Source organism: Dermacentor andersoni, chromosome 11, assembly GCF_023375885.2.
Source record: "Dermacentor andersoni chromosome 11, qqDerAnde1_hic_scaffold, whole genome shotgun sequence".
NCBI classification, from domain to species: domain Eukaryota; kingdom Metazoa; phylum Arthropoda; class Arachnida; order Ixodida; family Ixodidae; genus Dermacentor; species Dermacentor andersoni.
This window is the reverse complement of record NC_092824.1, coordinates 18,886,616-18,913,833: the sequence shown is the minus strand read 5'-3', so window position 1 is coordinate 18,913,833 and position 27,218 is coordinate 18,886,616. Positions and strand designations below refer to the sequence as shown.

General features: G+C 47.7%; 1 protein-coding gene and 1 long non-coding RNA gene across 2 annotated transcripts in view; both read right to left on the bottom strand.

The window, feature by feature from the left end:
• Positions 1 to 26,121, bottom strand: part of LOC126517709 (chitotriosidase-1-like) — a 30,763-nt gene extending 4,642 nt beyond the window's left edge. The window contains exons 1-5 of the mRNA XM_050167498.3: positions 25,939 to 26,121; positions 23,745 to 23,839; positions 22,816 to 22,927; positions 22,010 to 22,171; positions 13,052 to 13,165 (exon numbers count right to left, since the gene is read on the bottom strand). Of these exons, the coding sequence (XP_050023455.2) occupies positions 13,052 to 13,165; positions 22,010 to 22,171; positions 22,816 to 22,927; positions 23,745 to 23,839; positions 25,939 to 26,079 (624 nt within the window). The 5' untranslated portion in view covers positions 26,080 to 26,121. The remainder of the gene's footprint in view (positions 1 to 13,051; positions 13,166 to 22,009; positions 22,172 to 22,815; positions 22,928 to 23,744; positions 23,840 to 25,938) is intronic.
• A 2-nt stretch (positions 26,122 to 26,123) lies between these two features.
• On the bottom strand, positions 26,124 to 26,949 carry LOC129381433 (uncharacterized). Its single transcript, XR_008609614.1, has 3 exons — positions 26,926 to 26,949; positions 26,577 to 26,735; positions 26,124 to 26,156 (listed from the first exon to the last, which is right to left on the bottom strand). It is a non-coding gene; the product is annotated as an uncharacterized lncRNA (long non-coding RNA).
• Positions 26,950 to 27,218: the final 269 nt, after the last annotated feature.

The window sequence follows — 27,218 nt, the reverse complement described above, 5'->3', positions numbered from 1 at the left end:
ACTGGTTGCAATGGTTCCGTTGCGCTGGATCTGTCCGACGAACAGAACCGTATAGTCGTCAACAGGCAGAATATGTGTCATGTACAGGTAACGTGGCAATGCCGAAACAGGCACTTATCTACACTACGCCTTAGTCACAGAAAAAGGCAAGGTTGTTTTTTTTGCCTTTTTTTGGTTTCTTCAAGCGATATCTATGCCCTCATGCTTCGCCTTTACACTGGTCATATGTTAAGTGCGATATCCGTTTCCTTCACATACTAGCGGTCTCTTTCTGTTTTTCGTCCTGGCTTTTTTTTTTTAATTTTATCTCTCCCTCTTTTATGGCGGTGTAAGAATGGCTCACGATTATTTTGGTGATCGCTTGTTGCAATCTTAGATACACTGTTACCCAGCAGATAATCTTTTACGTTTTTATGTTTAGCGGCACATGTCAGATTGACAATGGGTACACGTGCACAGGTTGCCGAATGAAATATATGTACCGTATTTTCGCGATTCTAAGCACCCCCCGATTCTAAGCACCCCCCCTCTATTTTCGCGAAAAAGTTAGGAAAAAAGTTTGCATGCGAGTCTAACCACCCTCTTATTTGTTAGAAAGAGCGCGTAGTCAAGGCCGCCAAACGCGCTTGCTCACTCTGGAATCATTGCTCGGCGGACCTGCAGGCACGCGGTCGATGCTTCTGTTTGACGCGTTTCGCGGCCATCCGACTCTGTAGGTAAAGACAAAGCTTCGGAACATCAATAACGACGTGGTTGATTGAAAGTTGACACTCACTCACTCCGGGTGGCATGACGCCAGTGCTGCAACCCCTCGACGTTTCAGTCAACAAGCCCTTCAAAGCGAATCTCCGACAGGAGTACGAAGAGTGGGTGCGAAACCCTGACCGGAAGAAAACGCCGACGGGAAAGCTGCAGAAAGCGTCCCCATCAACCATCGCAAAGTGGATTTTCGGACGCGTGGAAGAGGGTCCAAGTGGATGTTGTGGTCAAATCATTTAAGAAGTGCTCGATCACTAACAACTTCGACGGAACGGAAGACGACCTGCTGTGGGATACCGAGAGCAGCGGTTCAAGCGGTGCGACGAACTCGAGTGGCAGTGATAGTGACTGAGCATCCTACACAAGCGGTTTGTTCACTGTGTGTACCGATTTCTCTTTTGGATGTTTGCAAAATAAAATGTTATTTCGCGCACCCATCTCGTCATGATGTCGCAGCGAAAAGAGGGAGGGGTGGGTTCATTGGGCATCGCGATCGTGAAAAAAAAGGGGGTGCTTAGAATCGAGTAAATACGGTATGTTGCTTGCTTTCCAAAATAAACAGTTGAAAGTCTGCGCTCGTGGTGTGGTGTGTGTTCCTTTCCTGTGTGCTCGTTTTTTCGCGCAGTTATAGGAAACGTCTAAAACGCATTTCCGCCCGGCGTGGACGCGCCGTCCCGGTGCTTCTTAGGCAGAAGATGACTGGTAGTGTTTTAGGTGGCTGACATGAACGGACATCACGGGCAGTCTGGATGGAGCGAGTAGTCCCGTTGAGATCTCGTAGGTTACGTCGGTTACCTCAGGGAGGACACGGTAAGAACCGAAGTAGCGAGACATTACTTTTTCCGAGAGGCCAACGTGGCAGGCGGGAGACTCTAGAAGCACAAGGTCCCCGAAAACATTGTCGGCGTCATGGTGACGAATGGATAAAAGCGTTTCTGCTTTCCAAGAACCACAAAGGCGACGGTGAGCAAACTTGATGTGCATCTTCGACTCGGGCGATGATGACCCGGACATATTCAGACACTCGAGGGGTAGGCAGTATTATATCAAAAGGCAATACATGATCCCGGCCGTACAACAAATAAAATGGTGAGTAACCTGCACTCACGTGGCGTGATGAATTGTAAGCGAATGTGACAAGCTATGAAAGAAGCCTGCGACTACGCGCAAAGTGCTTCAAGCGGCCAGTTTGGCGGTAATTATAAGTGTATTCGCGGGCTTCGTTCACGCTCGGTAAATTACTTTTATGTAGCATCTATTGAGCAACAGAAAGCTGTATCGGGAGTTCTTCATGTTGCTATACAATTTTCCCATTGACACTTTTCATCTCATTATACTAATTTAGAAGTTGATTAGTTAGCTTGGACTAATAATGTAAGTAGGCGTAATGAAAGAAATATTCTGATTATCTCCAAGCGACGGCAAACAACATTACCTTGGTGCTGTCCAGCTACGTGGCATCTGCATATGTTTAAACATTGGCTGAAGTTACGTAGGACACCTGGTATATCTGGCCATACTGATCACACACAAAAGGTGTGCGAGTTCGCTACCACAATAAACCAATTCAAATATTCAGTTTCCCCATGAACAATTCCACTATGGAATTAGCTCCCTCAAGAAATTGTTTCCGCTTCCTATTCAACACTCCCACCTGTGCTTCGAAAATTTGTTTCTTGTCAGCTTGGGCACAGTTGAAAGTTGCTTTAATAGCGCAGCTTTTAGACGCCCGTTGATGGGTTGAGCGTCGGCGTCCCTGGGCTTAACCGCGAATTCGTCGTCGTCGTTTTCCACAGCTTCCTCCGATGCCGCTTATCATGCCAGCGTTCCCTTACTGCCCATCTCTGCGAAGGCGCTGACGGCACTGGCCCACTGCCAGTCGGTGCGGTGTTTTCGGCCTCAAATTCTTCGCAATATATCGCGAAATAAAAACACGTACAGAGCTACGTTGAAATTTCGCATTAGGGGCATAGTAATCGTCGGACACTTTTTATGCTTTCTTTCCTTCTTCCTAGTCATTTGCGCATGGTTCTTTTGGAGCCTTCGTTGCCTTTTGTTATTAAAAAAAAGTATGGGGTTTTATGTGCCAAAACCTCTTTCTGATTATGAGGCACGCCGTAGTGGAACACTCCGGAAATATTAAGAACCTGGGGTTCTTTAACGTGCACCTAAATCTAAGTACACGGGTGTTTTCGCATTTCGCCCCCATCGAAATGCGGCCGCCGTGGCCGGGATCCGATCCCGCGACCTCGTGCTCAGCAGCCCAACACCATAGCCACTGAGCAACCACGGCGGGGGTCCTTTTGTTATTAAAGCGAGAGCTCTACTACTCCACCTACAAACCTAGAAAACGCCTGGTTCCGCGAAGACGCCGTAAAAACTTTTCTGTGTGTTTGCTTCAACAGTCATTTGTTGCCAAAGTTGGTCAACAGCCTCTCTCGGGAGCTGACTGGCGGAACGGCAAGCGACGAACACTCACCAGAAGACACGGGCTTCATTTTCCATTTGTTGAATGTTCAAAACTTTTGACGGTCTTGGTGTACGAAAACTCGAAAGTGCAATCTAAAAATACAATAAAATACCAATAGCTGACTGGTGAATGTTACGTGTCGTTTAAAATTAGGTGCTGTAAAAAACGAAGAAATAAATTATTGTTTTCTGTTTCCCGCGTAAGAAATCACGAGCAAAACTGTGGGACTACTTCCAGGAGCGGTGAAACAGGCGCGCGTGCGCAGAGGAGGAAGGGGGAGAGGGAAGCACGCCGTCTTCACTTGAGCGCACGGCACCCGGGAGGAGGGGGAGGCGGTTGTTGAACTTCGGCCCGCAGTGGGAAGCTCCCCGGCTTCGGTGGATGGATGGATGTTATGAGCGTCTCCTTTGGAACGGGGTGGTGGGTTGCGCCACCAAGCTCTTGCTATTATACTGCCTAATGTCCTACCTAGGTTAAACAATAAAAAAAAGAACACTATGAACTCCCACAACCAAATTTTCTGATCCCCTCTTGCGAACTGTGCTTTTGTACGTCTCCGCATTTCTTTTTTGTCGTTTCCCAGCTTTTATTCCACCAATCCTCCAATCGCCTCTCACTAATCCCTATTGCGGACACGTTTATTTTGCCACTGCTCTCGTTGAACCCAAGTGCTTCAAGGAGGCCAGTGGTGCCTAAATCGGTGGCACAGGTAATTGGCGCCGTCTATGAAGTGAGGGAAGGCGAAAATCCGTTTCCCTTGCATGGCATCGTAGATCGTTGCGCGCACGCGCGCCGATCCTGGGGCACTATTTCATCCAGGGGTGCTATTCTCGACACGCATGGCAGCTGCACGGCCGCCATTATCCGCCATGTTGACTCTCTGATTGGCTGTGGAGAGCTCACGTGCCTTGAAATTTGTGCTGGGAAACGGAACTATTGCGAAATGCAATTTTGCGTTTTCATCAAGATGACGAAACGTGACGTGGAGCTGCAAATTTTATCGGCTAATACATATTTTGGTCCTTGGCAGCAGCTATATTGCGACATTAGCGCTTCAAAAAGAAAGTGAGCGGTAGCGTACACAAGCCAGTGCAATGCATCTGCGATTTCGCGAATATGTGGTGGCGATCCGAGATAGCCGTCATGCCTGCTTGCTGATTGGCTGAAGGAATCTCCCGTGAGCAGCGTCACAGGAAGGGCTGTTTCGTAAACGTCATTTTGACGATGCGTGACGTTGCGCTGGGCCGCCATTGCTGAGATTTTCGCTATAATTTGTGGTGCGACAAGCCGCGCGAATTATGCTAATGAGCAGCCATATGCAATGGCAGCCGAGAGGAACGCGTATCGCCACATTTTCCCCGTCGTTTGGTGCAGTAAGAATCTTTTGTCCATAACGTGCACTTATAGTATTTGCATCGCCCTCCGGTGGTGTTGGCATTTGTGTTTGGGGCCATTATTTTTTTTAAAAGAACGCATTTATACGAAATAATATTGATTGAACATAGCAAACTTTCGGCAATGCTGTCCACTTTTTACGGCTGCATTTGTATTGTAATCAAGATTAATGCCTTTTCGCACAATCAAAAGTTATGACAAGGGCCTCTTTCTAGTTTATAAAAAGAAATGTACACAAGGCGGCGCCTTGAAGTTTCCTCCCGCGGTGCGAGTAACCAGCGAAGCGAACAAGAGATGGCAGCGCCGGCGCTTGCGTCGCGCTAATGAATAGCTCTGGCGCACACAACGCTATCGGTGATATTCGGCCATTCCTCAGCCAGCCGAGTCGGCCTGAGTCAGTTGCGTTTCACGAGATAGCGATAACGTGGCCTAGAACGCGCGCGCATCACCACTGGTAGGTCGCGTATGTTGTCTCAAGGTAGAAAACAAGCGCGTTGGCGCCAACATGCGATGACTCATTCCATTTCCTGGGGACACGCACCTTACGTAATGAAGCTGACGACGGCTTGTACGCAGCAGACGACGGAAGCTAGAAGCGTTTTCGACGGAATAATCATGCGCTTTGAGCTAGCTGCTTTATTTTTACAGCGGAGGAAAACTGTTTTGCTTTACCGAGAACCTTACGTTCAGCACCTTCATGTCAGTTTCTGAGGCAAAACGTCAAGTTGGCGTCACGTTACGAAAGCAAAATGGGGCCATCGGCGCCAATCGCGACACGTCTACGTCACACATCGAAGAAAATGGCGGTATGTCCAGAATAGCGCCCCAGTTGGCGGAGCCCTTTCCCCCCATCTCCTCTCTCCTCGCCCTCCCTCGTAACACCCTCGCAACTACCTCACCTTCGACTGTCTCCGCGCGCGCCGTGCGGCCCCGCCGGCCCGGCGCCAGCTTAGCCCGCTGCATGACGTTTCATGTTTCGTTATCAGCTGTTATCGGGAAGCGTGTGTTGCTGTGCGTTGACCGGCGTGGGTGGTTTCGTCAGTTTCGTGGTCCTCGGTAGCTGTGTGCTTGTGCTTCGCGATGTTTCACCCGTTTCACGACTCGTACCGCTCGTGCATTGTGCAGGGGTGCACGAATACCTCAAAAACAAGCCCTGCAGGGTTGTTCCGGGTGCCTAAAGAGAACAGGTGAGTGCGCAGACCCAAGGACATCAGAAGGCGCATGTACGCGAACACAGCCCTGTCCATGTGTGCGCTCCATGAGCCTCCGGACGTCGTTGAGCCTTGATTGTGCTACACTTCTATCTTGCCGGTAGAGAAAGCTGACAAATAGACGTTCTTCCTCAGTGTCACCTGGTCTATGACTTGTGTTTTTCTGTGCCATGTCTCGTTCTGCAACTTTAGTAACTTGCCCAGCTTTCCATAACGCCCTGAGTAATTTTTCTGTTTGTAACGTTCTACAAACGTACTAACAGCTGAAAAATTACTTTCGGTGTTTGTGTATTATCTCAGTAATCACCGATGGGAAAACCGCGCCACCACCTTCATGCGTAGCCGCGATACGCCTTTTTTTCTTCTGGAAAGCATGAGCGTTGGAAGTGTCCTACGTGCAGACATTTGCAGTTCGTGTTTATTATGCAAAGGTGTGCCCAGTAGGTAGGACTTAGTGTCTTAAGTGGAGTAATTTTACTGCTAAGCATTGTATTCGGGGCGAAAGAAAAGTCGTGTTGTAGGCTTATTTTACGTGGTCTTTGATTGAGGAATAGGCCTTTCCGCAAATGTTTTCTATGTGCTGCTGCAAAAGCCGACTACCTTCTGTTCCCCTTGCCACCGTTACTCAAGTTGTGACCAAGTGCAAAATAATGTGATAATGTGTACTTTAGTTTTTGTACAATGTTGTTTTCCTTCTGCCATGTCTTTCTCAATTTGTTCAGTAGTAATGAACATGCCACGCATTTCATATACTTTCGTGCAGGTTTATAAGTAAGCTCTTATTTTTTTGGTATGGCTGTCAATCAAACATTGTTAGCATTTTGTTCTATTTTTTAGGTATTTTGAGTGTCATTGCTTTTGCCATTACCAGTGAGTTTTCCCTTTCTACAGTTTTCATGACTATGACATACATGTCATCCAGTTTTGTGCAATATCTTCATATATCGGAAGCTCGTCTACATATCGGTGTTTAGGGCGTTATATAAAAATCTTGTTTTTTTATATGTGTGTCTACATGAAACGGCCTTCGCGTTTTTTAGCCGTTCTTTTCTTTTGTTATTTCAGCGTCTGTGAACTTTTGTGTTTAGTACTCTTGCATATGTCATGCACCTTTCACTATTGCTCATTTTTTGAGCATGTATCACACCACGTTATAAGAAAAATCTTTGTTTTCGGAAATGAAGTCAATAAAGCGAGACTGAAGATCTGTTGCGTTGGAAGTGGAATTTTTTTATGTCCCTGTACATGCTGGTATAAGTATGGGCAAGATTGCGTGCGTGCCAATGCATAGTCCACGGCGAACCACGCGCCAGCTTGCAAGCAATGCCAATGCGCGGCGTAGCGTGCGCACTGCTTGCGAGCTGGCGCGTGGCGCGCCATAGACAAGAACGGCACCGATAGCGGCGCTGCTGCGCCGGCGTTGAGAGCGCCGCATGCGAAGCAAAATTCTATTAGCGGGTGGTACCCCTCTCCCATCTCTCGTTCGCACCGCCTTGATTGCCTCTTGCACTGCGCGTGTTTGGGCACGTTTCGTGCCGCGCGCGGTGTGTGCCTACGGGTGTGCGCGTGGACATTTCATTCGAAGAGCGATGTACAGTCGTTTCACATTTAGGGGGAAACTCGGAGCGCATTGCATCGCGATGCGGCGAGCGCTTGAGTCAGGCGGCGGCAGCAGCTCGCGCAGGTGCTCGAGGGGCGGGATCTTGAACGGCGTCGTCTGCTACGGCGGCGCGCGCTGGCCGCACTGTCGGGAAACCATCTACTGTCAGTTGCAGGGCGCCCATCTCATCGTTACTGCGTGAAATGAGCCGGTATTCTTTACCAAGCGTTGTGCGACGCCCACTGATACGCCTCGAAGGTAAGTTCATCGCTGCAGGGCAGTCATAAACGACGTACTGATTCCATACATTCTTGACGGCCCGTTTCTGGAAGGCGACTATATATTCTAACGCGATAGGTCGCCGATCCACACTGCTCGCGTTGTGCAAGAACTGCTGGAAGAGCGCGCAGTCACTCTCTTGGGGTGGTCGCCTCAATCCGCGGGCGCCAACATCATTTAAAATGTCTGGGGCTCGTTGAAAGTATCGCTGCCGCACCATCCCCTCTATCAGTCGCCCGAAGATAGGCTTCGATCCACCATCGTCAGCGACTGAGACGTGCTGCGAATGAACACATCCCTGCTGATCAAGTCATTCTACACTTCACTGCCTTCAGGATGAGCGCTGTCATCGCTGCCGCTGGGGACATGACGAGATACTAAGCGAAGTTCCGAGCGTGACGTGTCCCATTCCCCGCCGGCGGGCAGGGTCTGTCTGGTGTAGTGATTGATTGTCGAGAAAAACATTCCTTTAATCGTACCCGTTTGTTTCATCGTGTTCGACCCCCATAGTAATCATTGTTGAGTGCTTTGTTTTCCTTTCGAGTCAAACAAAGACTGAGCACGTTGCGCGCACATCTTGGTGCGTCTTGTCGCTGCTTATTACGGTAGCACACAGAGTGAAGAAATATACGTGCACGCGCTCAGTGCCCCACCCTTTCGAAAGAACAAACGAAGCATGCTGTTAAAAGAAGTTTGTGGAACTCCATTATCGCTAATGAAGGCTCAGAGTTTGGCGCCGCACAACGTTTAGTAAAGAATATCGGCTCAGCTCCCGCAGTGCCGCTGAAATCGGTACTCTGCCCCTGACAGTAGCACGCTTCCCGACAATGCGGCCAGCGCGCGCCGCCGTAGCAGACGACGGAGATCACGACTCCGCCCCTCGAGCGTCTGCGCCTGCTCGAGCTGCTGCCGCTGCACGACTTCATTGCTTGTCGCATCGCAATGCAATACGTTCCGAGTTTTCCCCTAAGTGTGAAACAGACTGTACACGCTTCTATTTGCCTTTAAGAAGATCGGTACGCTTGACGATTATTTTTATGGCTGCAATGCGGCGAAAGGGCAGCGTCTGCTTAAACATTTAAGTGACGCTGAGCAGGTAATTGGAAACGACATCGTATGTGCCGCCGGAAAAATCGTCAGCACATACGATGCGGCACATGCATACGGCACATACGAGCTAAAGTCATTTTTGCAGTTTCTCACAATATGTTTGCTACAAATCCGTGCTCTGATGGCGACAACAGATTTCCATCGACACTGTGCGGAAATAAACAAAATATATCGCTGCATAGCACAAGTACGACATGCGCACACAACTTCAACTAGTACGTCCCCTACAATATGGAATAGAGGTAGCAATGCAGACAGCGTGGCCATTTTTTAACAGTGCTCAAGGGGCGGAAGTTGAAAGTGTTAGTAATCATTCCCGCTTCAGCAATGCTGGCGCGACCAAGACGCGGGCGTGTATCGTCCAGTAACTCGATCGATCGGTGCAGTGGTGAAGCGGGAATGAACTCCGGTCATGTTCAATGCATCGTGCACATACTCAATTCCTAGGCTCGCGTGAACTTCGGCCACTGCTAGCGCATACAACAAAAGTGGTTTCTATTCTTGGGCAGCGCACACACAAACGAAACAGGAGAAAGAAAACAGGACAAGCGCTCGTCGAACAACTGAACGTTTTTATATGAATAAAAGGATTATGTACCGAGTAATTCTTAAATTCATGTGGGTTACATATAAAAACCGTCATACAGTTAGGAGTGATCAATGAACGAGCTCGCTTCGTTTGCCAGTTGCTTACTTCGCTCGGCGCACCGCAGTAATCCATGTCTGTCGTCTGCTTTTTTCGTGCCATTTTCTTGTGAATCGGCAGAATTTCACTGGTGGCATCAACCCTTTCATGTTTACATTGCTGTCGTGACAGTTAACAACACAATAATAATTTCCGGTCATCCGAAGAGGCGCTGTCGCAAACAAGAAACGTTTCGCCCGCAGCGCGAACTGAACGCGGGCGCGATCGTGAAGGGAAGCGGCGGCGGAAACCTACCCCCGTTGGAGGTGAAATCGTTCCGCCAGGGGAGAAACGAGCGCTGGCGTCTAGGATGAAACTTTGCGTGCGGTCGTCTATAGCATGCGCGCGCGCGATAAGAAAAGAAGACGCGGTGCGTGCAGGTAAAAACAAAAAAAGTAAGCGGCGCGCGCGGCATGAGGCAAAGTGGGAAGGGAGCGGAGCGGGTTGGCATAATAAAAACAAAGAAAAACGTTTGGGAGAGGAGACGCCGCGCGGCTGCTGTTCGTCTCGCCATGACGACGTTAACAATCATGTGCGCCGCCATTTTGCTGCTGCGTCGCCCTGCGGCTAGTGCTGTAACTGTAGGGGACCCTGGCGCTAGCGTCGAAACAGCGTCTGCTCGAAAACAGCCAATGCCAACTATGTGGAGATTCACCCCTGTGCTTCGGCCGCGTGTGGTCACGTGGTCTGCTTTGTGGGCACAGTCTAAGCGGACTGATGGCTAGTAGCTTGGCGTGCGCCGTCTTCTCGCCGCTCAGTTTGCGCTGAAGCGAGAGACAGCGCGAAAGTCACTGCGCTCGCTGCTGCTACCGCGAGTCCTCACGCCAGCGTTTTGACAGCGAGCGTCCACGGTCCTCGAGTGTAATGTGTTCACCTTTGCCTGTGCGCGCTGGCACCATGCTTGTTAATTGAGCTAGTGTGTGCAAGGGGGCGTTCTAGCCCGACGGCTGCTGCGTATGGCGCGGCCGCGCACGCCCTGCCCTGCCTTGAAATACGATCTGCGATGCGGCAGTCTAGGCGCAGCCGATAGCTTCGTACGCGCTATAGTAACCATACGCTTGCGCGCCACCTGCGTTCACAAAGTGAAACGTCACTGTCTCTTTTTGTTTTGTTGTTTTCGCGTCTGTCCATCGGCGATGTGCCTCGCAAGCCTACAGTAGGGTGCATCGATGCGCGCGCACCGAGGCACCCTAGCTTCCGGGATCGGCGGCGGTCACTCCGAATGTTCGTCTTAAGCGAAGAGCACCTCTGAAGCTGTTCGTCTTAAGGCCTTCCCATGCTGCTCGCTATATGCGAGAATTTGGCTTAACCAAATTCGTCTTAACAAGAGTTCACTGTACCTAAATAAATAAATAAACTTTGACAAATACCGGCTTTCTTAAAACATGAGACTGAGTATATCGGCACTAAAAGAATGTACATTGGCAATAGCTCTTAACGCGCCCTTTTACAACGTTCGTAATTTGCTCACAGTGGGGAACGCGGTAGTTCCCTACACTAAGTGCCAGTATATTGTGTGCGATTCAAACAGAGCCAAATGTATCAGCCACTCTGTTTTCTAAGACAGTGTGTTTCGAAATCTTTTGAATACCTACCTTCCGGGATGTTGTTTCTGTCATATTTTGATGCGCGGATCCCGTAACATAAATTCCTTAAAAGCGATCTCCAGCGTTTCGAGTTCATCAGCTACATCGATACTGTTGTTGTGGAAAGTGTCTGGTTGGCTATGTGCGACATGTTTCTTGCTATGTATAAGCCTGCCTTCATATTTCCTTTGTTTGTCGAAAGAATGTTCTTCAAAGACAATGCTTGTAATTTTTTAATACTACGTTTGCTTTGCCTCTGAGGTTGTTAGCGTCAGTTACTAAAATATATAAAATTGTATCGTCGGTGTACATGACGTATTCTACTTCACTCTTTATCTGCACTAAATCATTAACATAAATAATAAATAACAAAAGGCCCTAAGATGCTACAATGGTGTACGCCATGTCCATTGGGCTTGTAACCCGATTTTTAATTACCGATTGCAACATATTGAACGCACTCGCTGATATAGCTAGTTCTCAGATCAAGTGCCCTACCTCTTACTGCCATATCTAGAAACCGCTTACATTACTGTCACGTGATTTATTCTCTTGAAGCCCTCAGATAAATCTACTTAAATTCCTATCTTATTTCATATGTTCCATATCGATTTCATATCTTGTTTAAAATTATTTGTTTCTGTCATAATAGTTCCAGCTCTGTTAAGGATTGTGGCCTGAAGCCAAACTGCATTTTGGTGATAAGGTGGCATCGTTCAATGAAACTGCAGATGCGCACAAAAAAATATTTCCTCAAGGCGCTTAGAAAAAATGGGTAAGAGCGAGACAGCTACGTATTATGACGTGTTTGGAGCCTCCTTCATGCACAACAAGTTTTGCCTACTTCATTTCCAGTGGGAACACTCCCTAATTTAAGGACAGTTCATATACTTCAGTTATTGCAGAGCTAATTTTGGGGCTAACTTAGACAATAGGTTTCACTTTAAGAGGAAACGAGTATTCACCTCTGGTTATCTTCATTTGTGTAAAATTAGACACAACTTCGGCATTACTATAGGAAGGAAGACATGCGCTATTAAGGTTGTTACTCATAACATCACGTGAACCTGAATCGTGCGCGCTGGTCACCAGCGATACGAAATATTCATTAAATGTAACAGCAAATTCTGCCACTACAAGTACTACCTCCGATAATTACTCTCAGAAATACCGGAGCAAGAGCAGGCCAGCAAGGATATTAATTTGCTCAAGAGATTCTTTTCATCGGTGATGCCACTAAACATGTTAATGGGGCATTTGTCCCTGGTTCTTCGAAATGAAGCATTTAGTTTGTAGCGAAAGGGCTTGAACTTTGTGAAATACTCTGGATCCCGACTTTGTAAAAATGCTTGGTCCATGTTATTTTTCTTATGTGGTTATTCTGATGAGATCTCTTTGGGATACGAGGTGTGAGGCCTTTGTTCGGTTTTTGTATTGTTTTGCATGAGAAACAGATTTCGCACGAAACAAATTTCTGCAGGAAGAAGGTAAACGCCAGCTAAACTGGATGCCGGTATGTGTTTTTATTGCATTTCAAAAATTCTTGAAAGCTATCGGGTTATTAAGTCGTATCACATGTTTACCTGGGTTAGCAGAACGATTGAGAGCACTATAGCAAATGTGGAGTTAGACAGGAAGGTGATCCCTTCCTGTACTACGCAATTCGCGTCGCGCATACATGCAAATTAAGGTACACAAGGTTTGGTGACAACAGACAGCGGATGTAACCATTGATAACGTTCCAGAAACTTCCGATACATGCTAGCGCGTCCTTCACTGAGCGATAACATTTGTTGGACGGTGAAACGTGGTCACCCGATGAAAGATAAACAAGTACACGTGTGACCATGCTTAAATAGTACGCATGAATAGTACTGCGAGCTTTCTATCACTGTCATTCGAGGCTGGTCGCACTTAGGTTTCAAAACCAAAATATAAAGCAAACAGCGGTCTCACCTTTGCAGCGATGGTCTTCTCAGTGTCGTAGCCCACCCACGTTTTGCCGCTGTGCGCGTAGAAGCCGATGGCGGACTGGATGTATTTCACCTCGTTCCATCGCCGCCTGCAGATCTACGAGTACACAAAATTACAATGGCATTAACGTACACCGCCGTTCATACTTTTGAAGAGACTCCGTGAGGGCTCAACAACCTTCAATAATAACGGCTAAGAGTAAAGTGTTGCAGGGTTCACGAAACAGGCTACACCTTAAAGTGGTCCTAAGCCATCCCTTGGGCTTGGTCAGAAAACACAAACCGCGGACAGCATACACTGCTGGGATCATCTCGGCCAAATTTTGCAGTCGTCTGCGGCTCGTGCAGCTCGCAAGTGGAGCGCCAACACCTTCCTCGTGGACGTTCTCATTTCAACAGAACACTTATCCTCACTCTTTTCCGGCTCCTACGTTGGCTCATATAGCAGATTCCCGTACGCGGCTGCTGCTGGCAAATAGCTGACATCAATCAAGAAGGGCGTTTGTATCAGTGTGCTTCTTCTTACTGTTACCTTGCGTGTTTATTTCTGCATCTTATTAAACTAGCTGACTTAGGGCAAAGTCTGCGCTTCCGATTTCTGTAGGAATTACACATTTAAGGTAGTCCGACTGTCCTACCACCGCCGACTATTGTCTTCTAACGCTCGGCCGTGCTCACGCGCTTAACAATGAAGCTTGGCCACACTGATTATGGGTGTCGTAACCATCGCGTCGGATTTTGACCGTCGTAACCACCAAAATTCGCAATCTGGATGTGGCTACTATCCGTCAGTGAAGCTGGTGCAGGACAAAGTTAGTCCGCACCATGTGGCACGGCAAGACTGGGACTCATGAGCACGCACTCAAGCCCAGTCGTATACAAAGTGACCTGCTACAGTTGCATGCAGCTATGCGTCTGCACAGTAGCGTAGATACGGCGGCCAACGCGGAATGCCCCGGCGAGTCAGTTCACTCGCTCACTGCGACTTGCTTAAGTACACAGCATGTTCCGATCGGTATCTGTGGGTGACGTGACTTAAGGCCCAACCACACAGAAACAAATTCAAAGAGAGCGGACACTCCCATAGAGCCCTGCGGCCTAATTGACGCTTGCGCCACAAGCAGCTGATGTCAATAACTGAACTTAAGTTCCAGTTTAGGTTTTGGGGGCGCGCAGTTCGAACGTTAGCTGGTACGTGCTACGCCGGTCGCGGGGATCAGCACGACATTTTTTTATTGCGATAGCAATTATACAGACACTAAAAGGGAACTGTGGCCGTCGTCGTCGCCGTGACGTTCTGTATGCGTTTAGGTTTATGCATGCTATATATCATGCCGTGCTATATGACCTGCGGTAAACGCCGGTTATATTGCCACACCATTCTATCGCGAAAGTTGGTCATACCAGGTCTTACCTTCTTGGCAAAATTATACCTCAGAAGGTTGAGAATGGCGCTCCACAAGCAAATGTCATGAAACAAGACACGGACAGCGCATGGCCTTATTTTAAATGTTGTCAGACTTAAAGTTTCAAAGTGTGCGCAACAATAACAGAGCTCAAACCTGAAAATGGTATAATTTTATTGCCGCGCTTGTGCACAACCTCCGCTATCAGCCCATGAAAGAGGTTTGAACTGTACACAATACGGAAAAGTAGTGATAAAGTAGCTAGAAAGAAGTTAGCTTTCATTAATAGACATTAATGAGATTTGCCGATGGTAAGATTCAAACACAGGACCCTGGCACAACAGCTCCTTTTCACTTAGTGAGCTTACGTTTACTTCAATTCATACTGTCACTATTGCTACGCGTCTTACACTTCTTCTAGTATTCTAACATAATAGGGAAAAAAACGGAAGGGCGACCATAATGGGTTTGTCTAAGAATTCTTAAACGTTCCGACTTCCACACGGAAGTCTTGTTCACTGAGCTGAGTGGCCCAAAACCTTCAGCTTAAATCCGCGTCAATAATCGCTTCAGGCATCTTGCGCATGTTTTCGAGAGATTGCCATCGTTTCGATTAAGCGTGTGCGGTTGTTTGGATAGTCAAAGGTTCCAGGTACTGTCGCTTCGCCCAGTTTTTCTTGGGCGTGAGTGGAGCTTCGCTTCAGTTGAAATCGTGTTGCTTGGATAGTGCGTGTTCAGCGAGTGCACTGGGAGTGACTTTTTTTTCTTTTCCACATCGTTCTTGTGCTCCTTTAAGCGCCGCTAAAAATTGCCACTTTCGCCAATATAGCTATAATTACAGTCCGCACACAGTATCTTATATACAACGCCAGGGAACCTTTCTTTCTTTATAGTTGGTCCTTAACGGTGACAAGCTCGTGAAGTAACTTGCGGCTGGGAACATGGGAGACTGGCACGTTATATTCACGCAGGACACGTGCCAAATCTTCGATGATGCCGGGAACATATGGAGTGGCGGCACGACGTTGGCCTGACGCATCACGTGGTTCCCTAGGGTGCGACGTTCTTTGTTCGGAAGCTGCAATAAATATCTTCTGGTAGCTGCATGCACCGAGGTCGCGTCAAAAAAATGTCAAATTGGAAACCAAGTCTTCTGGCTTACTACAAATTTTTTGTGCTCTCTCTATTAATGAGAATGCCATGGACCGCTTGTAGCACACAAGTTTTACAGAAGTGAAGTGAAGATACCGCCCTGTGAGCGTGTCCTTCCTGTGAACATTGAAAGATTAGCGCTCTCTGTCCCGTTCTACCACCACGGCTAGAAAAGGTAGCCGTCCATATTTCACTTCTTCAATGGTGAAATTTATAGCTTCCTCAATGCTGTTTAGGCGCCCCGTTAAGGCAGCCAGGGAGTCTTTTATTTTGCCACGTGACTCTCCTTGAAAGATAAGCACACGTGACTTATGGGTGGAGCTTTCGGGCTTGTAAGAGGGACTCCTTTGCGCTGGACACATGTCGCACGAGCGGCCATCAGACGTACTGGACGAGGCTGCCAATGCAGCTCTAGTGGTAGGTGAGTGGCAGGAGTGCACTGTGGGCAATCCCTATCCGGCTGGTATAAGATTAGTGAAGCATGCGTGTGCAATATGTACCAACTTATACATGACATCTTTCCCGACCCGGATGGTTCAAGAACTAGTGACATACTGCAAAATTTGTCTTCCACTTGACGAAGCAACGGTGTCTTGATCATTCTCGTGCGTGGACCTGCTGGTGCTCCTGAAAGGGTCGAGTTCCCAGATGTCGTACCAAGTCGTTCTGAAACGCTTGAACTTGGGCAATAAATCGACAGCACCATCCCTGCCAGATAGTTGCGACATAGTCCCATTGTGCGCTTGTGCCCATGGACAGGAAGTTTTTGCCGACGTAAACAGCTTCAAGGATCACTCGTCAAGCGATGAGTCAGGCTATCGAAGCAGTGGTTGCAGCTCACCGAGCAATACTTCGTCAAACTCATCTTATACTTCCTGTCATACCACCGGCAGTTATGTTTCCCTTAAAATTGCGGCACCCCCATCAGCATCTCACATAGTTCATGTGTGTATATTCTGCTTGGCGTATAATTGATGTAACGTAATTCGATTTTTTGTATTTCCACATTTGCGAGTGTGGAACTTGGAACCGCCGACAGGGCCTGGGAGCTTATACGACCATCCGCTTCTACGCGTGACTGTGCCGATTGGGCTGGAGTTGGAGCAGCGGACTCTGCTCTCTTGTTGTCCCTCTCTGCTCGTTCGTGTTTATTTGTGCGTAGGAACCATGTTTCGTAAGGAACACCTAGTTAACTTCCACCTAAACGTAAGTACACGGGTGTTTTCGCATTCCAATATACAACTTATTACATACGCAAGACATTTTTGTTTTAGCATGAAGGAATGAAATAAATGTAAGGCATTGTCTGTTAACTTCATTTCACATTTGTTTTTTATGCTCGTGTCAGCTAACGGATGGTGTGAACAGTAGACCGTGATGTATTTCCTTTTTCCAGCGTTCGCTGAGTGTTCCCTCTTGTTGCATTAGTTTCCCTATGGCCGAGCGCAAACATCCGATCACATCTGACGAACAGGTCGTCTGCTCCCCGAGTGGCACGCCCTCGTGGTGCGTCGAAGCTCATGGTCGAAGCTCGTTACGTGAGGAATCCTTTTAACGCGAGTTCGGAGTGTGGCATTCATAACTTAGGCGATGTGCGCGCTGCCTACGTACTCGCACGAGCGAACATGAACACGAAATTTGTTCGACCCTCTGAAATTGTGCGATTGTTGTAGAGACAAGAGCGAAAGGAAACGTGTTACTCACGACACTCGGTGCGAAAATAGCCGCGCGTAGCTATCTAGTACAGTGGGCCTCTTCGAATATGAATCCCTGACAGTACCCCACTGCTTGCAGCTGCTGTTCCGCATTCAATTTTCTCGAACAGCTTCGGAAGCTATGCCTGGCTCCGCCCACCAGTCCGAGCGCGGCTAGAATCGAGTTCGTTTTTCGCGGACCGGAAGTCGCGGACAGTCCGTGGACGCTCGGATCTTTTGTCAGCAGATGTTTGCTTGGACACGCACAAGAAGCTAGCAGACTACTGCTGTTTTTTAAAAAAATGCGCGCGGCGTGTTGCGATGCCACGTTGGGAAAGATCCCATTTGCTTCTGCATACTTCGCGTGTTCCAGACGGCAAATATTGTGCATCCAGCTATTTCTTCCATTACATGGGTGCCTTGTGCGCCGTCATGCGAGTTTTTCACAAGCGGTCCAATTGCTGCAGCCAATTGTCCAATTGCTGCAGACGCCGGATTCCTCAGTGTGAACGTACCGTCCATGTTTTTCTTTTTTTAGGAGAGAAGCACAGCTATCAGACGTACATGCTTGCTTTTCTTGGTGTGTAGCGCGAAATCTGTCATGCCCATTGCTATATGGGTAGGAAACAGGTATATTTTGCTTTTCAGGTGAGTGAAACTGGTGTGCGAGGAAGCATATCATATTGGCGCGCCAGCTTGTTTACCTTTCTCCGGTTACCGCTGTTCAGCGGCTAACCAATGTTAAACATTATCGCTCGGCGCAAGATGCGCCTGCATGATTTCGAACTCACGCGAATGTTATCGTTCAGTCTATCTGTTTTGTATGACCACGCCGAATCTTCTATTATCAGATTGCATGCGCGGCACCACGAACTGTGTAGTCGTTTCCGGATACCCCGCGGGCACCAGCAATTGCACTGGAACCTTCGACGAGTGATACATAAATGCCGACGCGTTTCACCCGCTCACGAGATTTCGACGATTGCCGACTGTCTTCGCCGAGCTATCATTGTGCTTTGAGCGTGGCTTGCTTCTGTAGGCACAGGTTCGCCCAATAAAAAGCTAAGTTACTCACAGTTTTGTGGCTGTGCTCTTCACCGTCACTACTACGTGACAATATTGCATGTGGATATTTCATGCCAGTAAATTCGGTGGTATACAATCGGAGCTTCGTCGTTTCCTGTTGACATATATGCTTATCCCTTACGTTCCCAAGTTCGAGCACTTTCTTTTTGACGTGCAGGATTAGTAGACGGTGTACCCAAGACGCCCGTCCGGCTTTTTGTTTTTCTTTAGCAGACAGTATCACGAGCGTTGAGGATATCGGCGGGTGTTTTGCGCGTAAACGGAGACGTGGCGCGACCGCGATTTCGCTTATGTCCGTGTGATAATTGCGCTTCAATTTTGCAGGCAATGAGCTAGCTTAAATACAGCTGTTGAGGGGTACGAAGAGCGAGAGCGCGACGCAAACTGCGCTTTGCGAACGCATTCTATGCGTTCAGGTTGCGATTCCAATATGCAAGGCTTATTGTTGTGTCGGCACCGTGGCCTCTGCAACTGCACCACTTCGGAGGCTACGCTAAGGAATTCGCTGGCTAGGGGGCTGTCTACCAATAGCCAAGAGCAGACGACTGCAGTCAGGTAATTGATTTCAAGTCACGGTGCTTTCGTACGAAACCTCAGACAGTCCCCGACAGCGGGAGCACGTGACTGTGGCACGCTAATCTGTCAGGGTTTGTCAGACCGGAAGCCGCAAACGGTTTGCGGACAGTCCGGTATACTCCACGATCGAAGAGGCCCACTATAGAACAGTAAAGGGACGAGACAACGTGAACTCAACCGTAAGCTGAGGGGTAGCCTGTGAGTTTGGCTCGTCGTATGCGCCAAAATCGGTAGTGGCGTCCATGTCAACATCCAAAATAAATTTCATCTGCACCCCAGGGTGGCGTTCCGTAGGCGGAGCGTTCCGGACAACACCCCGTTCCGCCGTAACCTTCGCAGTGCAAGGCATTGAAGAACTGCGAGCAGCGTGAAGGAGGTCACAGGTGGCCTTTGAATGCCGAAACTCCGCTTCTGCTGAATGCATTGAAGTACACTTGTGGCAAAGTATTTCTGAAATAATCTGTTTTACGTCCAAAGCATTTCTCGATTTCGCCAAAAGTGGTTCATGACCCCTTTAACAATTTCCACCGTAGAGGAGCTAACACAGACAGGAAGACGGGCCTGCGCTCAGACCGGCAGTTTATATCTTATATTTCCGACGCTTTAACGTTCAACTGAAAGCCGGCTAACTTTTAGCCGGCTTTCAAGCCGAATAACCAGCATTTGTTGTCAATCTATATATTTTCTGTTAGATTTCGTCTGTTTTCACTTTACTATAACAGAAATTATAGTGTGGCTTCCCTTTTCCTTTTTCTGTTCTTGAAAGTTCACCAAGTTTAAAAAAGAAAAGCGCGTATGCCAGTTAGCACTACTGGTCATTTATGGTGTTTTATGACGCAAGGGCCAGGGATACCTATCGCAATATACCTGACGCAAGATCGCCAATACCTATCACCATTCAAACGTTTGAACCGGATTGCTCGAATGAACGGGCACGATACACTTGCACAAGGAATCGGAGAGCATATTTGAGGGACTAACGCTATCTTAGACTGACTTTTTAACAATTACCATACGTAATTCCCGTGTGACATTTTAATGTGTGGCACCAATTACAGAAATTAGTAATTTGCACACAGATCGATGGCTAACAGCTCGAAAACAATGCTTCTTCCAGGCGGTCCCTTTGCCATCTCGACTAACTACAGCAGGCCAGCAGATAGCAGTACAAGGTCAAATCATCCATGACTTCAAGCACAGTACTTTCAGCGGCCACGCATCATATAGTGAAGGAATTTTATGCTGACAGTGCAATCATGAAACTTTGGCAGTTGCATAAGCCCTTCTTGTAATACTGTTAACAGAGCTTTTAATGTAGTTACGTCAAGTGAAACGAAAACATTGCCGTGTATGTGTTTAATTGCTTAACGATTCTTTGGTGACAAAGTGCTCTAGTGCACAAGAAGAAATTTCACAGAATGCTTGCCCTGGCTGTGTTGATGGTGTCTTGAATGCGGACGCCCGAACAATATTGACGGAAATAAGGTGCCATCCACTGTGAGACAGATCAATTGTGCGACCAGGAATGCGGGACACGAGGCCTGTGAGACGCCTTGCTCCCTCTTCCTTCTAGGTTTGCGGCCGACGCTGTGCCACTAAATGGCCACCGCGGTAAAAAAAAAAAAAAACGCACTACTAGTTCGATTCGATTATTGTATGAAAATTACAAATCACTAGAATTCCTTCGGATAATGTGTTCGGTTATAGCTCTGCGGTACTAAATGGTTCTTGAATCCAGTTTGATTATTTTAGTGAGACCTATTGGGACCACTTTAGTCTTCGGGACGACAAAAAAAAAACGAAAATATGAGCGCATTTAGCAGATTCGCCCTGTTAGTTTGACAATGCGATGAATACGTCATAATATTACGCGTAAGTGTCTTGATACCTTTGCGAGGCTCTCCACTGTACCGTATTATGCTTGTTTCAACGTCAAGATTGGCGGTAGGCTCTCGCGGCGCACATTACATTCGCATGGTCTAAACCGAGCTCCCGTAACATATTCGGCTGGTTCCTTCCGAGCGCTCGGAGGTGCTCTCACCTTTGGGCTGCCAAAGCGCTCGAGATCTAGTGGAATTTCGGTCACGTGGCTCCTGCGACTTCCGCTGTAAGCGTGGCTTCTGCAGCGCCGGTATCGGGCGGGAGCCGTGGAGGAAGAAACCAACTTTAGCACAAAACGCCACGAGCTAAAATTGAAGCCAGGAAATGTCCGCCCAACACACGTTCACGTCGCGGCGAGCTTTGGCGTTTTCCAACCTCAGGCTCAGCGCACGGTCTTCCGAAAAGACAGCGCGTGGGAAAGCAACGCCCTGTTGCCGAACTCGGGCGGTGAAAAGATGACAAATTCGTACGTTCCAATAATCTATTCAAGTCGCACGACCACACCAGGAGAAAACGGTTAGCAAAGAACCATAACAAATGCGCATCGGTTAAATCCTGCCGGGAACGAAGTACAGTGTACAGAGTCCGGCGAATGCAGGGTCACATGTCAGGCCGACATTCTGAGAAAGAACAAGCGAAAGGGGCGGCTTCAGGGAGCGTTGGCTGCGAACGCTGCCTACGTGACATTATGCCCTCTGCCTAAATTTATTTCCCACAGCGCTCTGTCCTATCGGCCTCCTTTCTTCCTCATTTTTGAGATACTTTCCATCATCTTCTGTTTTTTCCTCCTTCGATTCTCAACAACAATCACGCTTCTCCATCATTGTTGTTGAAAACAGAAGCACTGACGCATTTGCGCTTTCGGCCTCCAGTTGCTATGGCGAACGAATGAACGTTCACTTTGAGCAAACAGTTCGAACAACCTTTACGGAGTGTTCACGTGGCCTCACGTACACCATTTTGTTGTCTTAAACAGAGCTGCCACAGTGCTGTAGGAGATAATCGGATCGAGATAAAGAGCCGCCTTTCTGCATGCTGGTTGTACAGCAATGCGCCGGTCTCAATGACCACACTGCATCGCGGCGACCCAAGCCGGAGCAAGGTAGAAACTAGCCCAATGTGTGACGCTGATGCAGCACCACGTACTTCGGAGTACGAGATGTCCTTGACGTGCTTCGCTGGAGCTCCAAGTCCGTGCTCAGAAGGGTCCCACAGCTGAAACTGGTTGCCTCCCATCGTGAGCGTGAAGCACAGCTGAGACTGGGGCGACCGGGCAGCCAGGCTGGCCAGCTTGTCCACTTCGCGGCTCTGGGCAGTCCAATAAGTTCTTATGTTGGTTTCGAGGCGTTTTGCCGCGTTAGGTGAAATGAAATTAGCCCCCCCTCCCCTTTGGCTTGGTAACAAATTTAGGTGTATCATTGCGAACATTATTACGTTTCAGTAGGCGCTACTAGTTGTAATTAAAAAAGTTACAACATTGGTTTCCAGGTTTCAAATTATATATATATATATATAGTAGGCAAAGAGGAATTCTTCAGGCTACCTTTCAAACGTAAAGAACTTCAGTGGTGCTACAAGGTAAACAGAACAAGTATTTAATTGCAACAGTTTCGATCGGTGGACCGATCTTCATCAGAGTTTACAAAAAAATGGCAGTTTGGCCCTGGTTGTGAAGACACCAGAGCGGGTGCCCGGTCGTTCTCAGGTTTGATGTATCTGAGAACGACCGGGCACCCGCTCTGGTGTCTAACAAGTCGGTTTCAGAGTTGCACTGCACTTCAATAGAGTCACTGGAGAGGGCCCAGAGCTGAAGCTCTCTTAACTAAATTTTGAATCATATAGGACGCAAGACCCTTAACCAGACATGTAAAGCGTGAAAGCTCGCGTTGGGCACGTGTGCTGTAAAGCAGTCAAGTACGACGTCAACAAACACGGAGTAAAGGCGTGCTCACCAAGAACTGGCCGGAGGTGCTGTTGTCGTACTTGCTATATGGATTCAACAACGCGGTTCGCTCGTCGGTGTGGCGGACGTGGCTCGTCGCGAAGCTCGCGAAGTCCACCAGCCTGCGTCAGCAACAAATGCTACGGCGCTCTCAACTCTACTTGTACCTGAAAGAGGAAATTATCCCCCACCCAACGGTAGCATAAAGCTACAATGGAAACCTACACGGGCTTATCAAACGGAAAGGTTCGTTCTGGCCTGTGAATTTAAGTGACAGAAACAATGTCTTACCTGAGCGGTGGCTCTAGCATCTGAGCTTACAATTAGGTTAGAAGAGCGCTGGGTGAGGCCGATGTGATCGACAACTGGAAGCACAGGGATACTGAACGAGGTAAATCTGTTCTGCGGGCTTCCGCACGGTGGATGAACGATAATGAAAAAAAACTATTGTCCTTGATCTGACTGAAAGGCCAATTAAGGAAACTGTAGGGAACCAAAGTTAGCTTGTTGTTACACTCGCGTGGATGATCATTTTCGTGAGCGTGAAACGAGAGTAAGTCCAATTGCTATGCTGGACCGAATAAATTAAGTTGTTTGTGAAATAGATGATGTTCCTCGTTTGCAAGTTCCTGAGCTGATCGGACGCGCAGTTCCTAACTGCATTACGGTCGCGTTCCAAATAATCTAAGTAGGCCTCATTTTTTTTGCCGGACATGTTACGCAGAAAGCCTATAGTTCACTTTATTAGAAGAGAACATCCTTATTCTGGTTTTAATCGGAAATCTCACTTTTTCGATCGCCCCTAATAAAGATAGAACTTCCCATACATTCCATTTCTGCACCTATTTCGTCGGCGAGAAATGAATTGCAATTGGAAAGTGACAAGCCTGCTAGCCGAAAATAGGCCGTCGTGGTGTAATGCCCATGACGCCGCCATACTTGATCAGTTGCAGCAGCTCGTCCTCAACAATTTTCTGCGTGCGGTCGATGCCAATGGTGAGGAGGTACTGCCGCTTGAATGACTTGCGCAGGGCCTGTGAGAGAAACAATATTACCAATAAAGTTTAATTTGTAGAACCACATGTGCAAACCAAGAGCACGCGTCAGCTTGTCCGCTTTAGTCTTGTATACATTATATTAGGCTTTGCCATTAACCATTCCAACATCAACTCGGAAACGGGCTTACGTAAACTATTCACAACAGATATGACGTCAGATGCAGTCGGAGCCGTAGGACAGTGGTTCATACGTAATCTGGCCACTAGCCTACGGAAAAAAATATTAATATTTTCTAAACCACCGTCTCATCAGACGCGAAGGAAAGCCCCCACAAAGTGCGAATACCGCAAGATAACATCAAAACGCCGAATGAAGCACCAGCGTGTTAACTCCCCAGATGACGCTAAAGCCACCATCTCTCTCTCTTTAGGAAAAGAAACACGGTTTTTACCTTAGAATGAGGGCACCGTCACTTTGTCCAGAAATGTGGAGGTGCTATATTAGTGATCTACTCTAGGACATATACAAATGATGGCAACAACTACCACTACAGTACCAGGACCTCCTGGTTGCTAACTGTAGGGATAGAAGGAAGAAAGTAAAAGTAACGGTAACGATTACTTCAGTATATAACTTCAAGGCTCTTGCAATTCCGGCAAATGCGCCAGGATTGAAATATACCGCAGTACATGCGTGATTCAATAGTGACGTGTCCCGGCACTGACAGTGCATAATTGACAGTGCGCTTGAGCGGTTAAGTCGCGTGAGAGTGAAGATGGTACTAAGACTTGTTTTGAAATTTTAAGGCTAAACTTGGGGATTATGCCTCAAAGATCGTTTCAGATGCCTTTTCCAGAACAAATTATAGACACTCTATAAGTAGGATCTCAGCTACACTCAACGTACGTCGCTTCCCGCGGTGTCGAATCGCTCACGTCGTCGGCACAGGTCAAGGTTTGCGGTGTATTCTCGCATAATGTGTCAGTGTCGCGTGAAACGTAGGCTGATGGCGTAGAGAGACATTAGACGAGAACATGTACCGACTTCCAGCTGGTCTCTTTGAAGAGTGACTCGGAAGAATAATAATAGCACTGCGGTATTTACTGACACAACCAATGTTCACAAGATAGAAAACGAACACAGATTCCAATCCTCATAACGAGAACACATGCATGTGAACTTGGTTAAGACAACGACCGCAGTTAAACAATTACTTGTGCAAACAATGCAAAACTAGCGTTCACGCAAGCATTCTGCATCGCTTTCACAAAAGATAAATGCTTTCCTTGTCACATGAGTCAAGTCAGTCATCCTAAACAAAGCGTCTGGCGTTGGTTTCATCCCACGCATTCGAACTTGGCGCTGGTGGTAGTGTTATGGTGCAGCTGGCTACACTTCATAGGATACAGCCTTGTCATCGAGGCCAGCCATCCCTCTGCCCTATTGTCGCTTGCACTGTCAGTGAATCGCTTCACCAGACAAAAAGGAAAACCCGTGTCACTAAGCAGAACAAGAAGGAGATGTGTAACTAATTGCGAACTAAAGTATTCCCCTCTGAATACACCAGTTCCTTGGTAAAAATTTGATTCGTCGTGCCTTGTTGGTCGTCATTTGTAAACGACGGCAGATGACATGACGTACAGCAGTGACCGTGAATGGCGTGCCATCTGCTTTGTGCGCGTTTAGTGATGCTGTTCGCGAACAAGGTACTTTGTCGTTTCTTTTTCTAGATTCTTTATCGGACAACGTTCAGCTTTAATGTAAAATATGAATAAACTTTTTTATTCATATCTTACTTGAAGCAGAACGTGCGCCGATAAGGGCTTGGATGAAAAAGCCATAATAGGTGCCGACTAGTATGAGGAAATTACTAAGATTGGACGTATATGCCACCACGAGGCAGCGTTATTGCCAATCCTGAACAGGAGAGGACATACCCTTGTTAACATATTTTTCTTCTTCCGGGTCCTGTCTGTTTTTTCACAATCCTTCCTGACTAGACGACACTTTGTCAGGCTGTGGCCCTCATGAATCAAAAGCAGCTCGCACAAGCTTTCATGGTTACTCGGGATTGCTGAATCTCGCAATAAGGAAAAGAGAGAGCAAGATGCAGCGAGGCACGTGTCTCGCCCACCGTGACGATTTCGGTGACGTTGTGAATGCTCCTGGGCAGGATGTCCAAGCCGTCCAGGTGGAGCCCATCGACGCCACTGCGGTCGAGCCACACCCTGGCATCCGCGGCGAGGCGCTTTGGAGGCCAGCCCGTGCGCAGCATTGCCTCCAGTTCGACCGAGAGCAGCAGTCGCACGTCAGCAGCCAGGTCTCGCAAGTGCAGGAACTTCTTGAACGCCGCTACGCCAAAAACTCGATCGACTCAGTTTACCGACTCGAAGGTATACAGTGCCGCAGTTTCATAGCTTACATTTTCAACGCAAGCTTAACCATTCGAGCAATTTATATGCGCATTATTCTATATGTATGCTATAGGAGTGTCCTTACACCTCAAGAGTGCTAAGTAGCGATTTGAACGATGAGACAGACAGACAGACAGACAGACAGACAGACAGACAGACAGACAGACAGACAGACAGATAGACAGATAGATAGATAGATAGATAGATAGATAGATAGATAGATAGATAGATAGATAGATAGATAGATAGATAGATAGATAGATAGATAGATAGATAGATAGATAGATAGATAGATAGATAGATAGATATGCTCCTCGGACATCCCAACCGCGGAGAGATGCCCGGGGCTGTTTCGCACCAAGGTCGTAGCTGTAAAGCACGTTCTTGTCATGCGGCGAGTCCGGATTCACTTGGTTGGGCACACTCGCGTAGATGAAGTGCGTGCACACGCCGTGAGGGTAGACGCCCATGCGGTAGCGCGCAGAAAACCGGCACAGCAGGTTCACGTTCGACGACGCTGTGCAAAAAGGAAATAGCACGCCAACGATGTGAAGTTTCCGAACGTGTAGTCAAATTATTTAGATTATGTGGCTTCGTGTTCAGAGCAGGCAAAATGGTTTGAGGAAGACACCACAGAGGGAGACTTCAAATGAATTTCTATCGCCCGCATTTGGTTACTGCGCACCAACAGCAGCATGTGTACTTACCTGAATATTCATTTGGCGCGTTTTCTGTAGGGAAGCAGGGATGCATTAATGTTAAAGGTGAGAAAACGGGGCACTACGAGCCCGGCAGATTGCACTGTGGCTCTCGTCTACATTATCGGGTTTAGAAGTCCTTGTGTCCTTACCTTTTCTTTCGTTTTGTGTTTGTGGATGACACTCACTATGTCAGTCATGCACCAACTAGGCTTTCGGCAACACTTTTTGTGTCAATTTCCACTTGTCTTCACATAATGCATATCAGAACAGCGGTACGCTTACGTTTCTCCTTTGAGTTG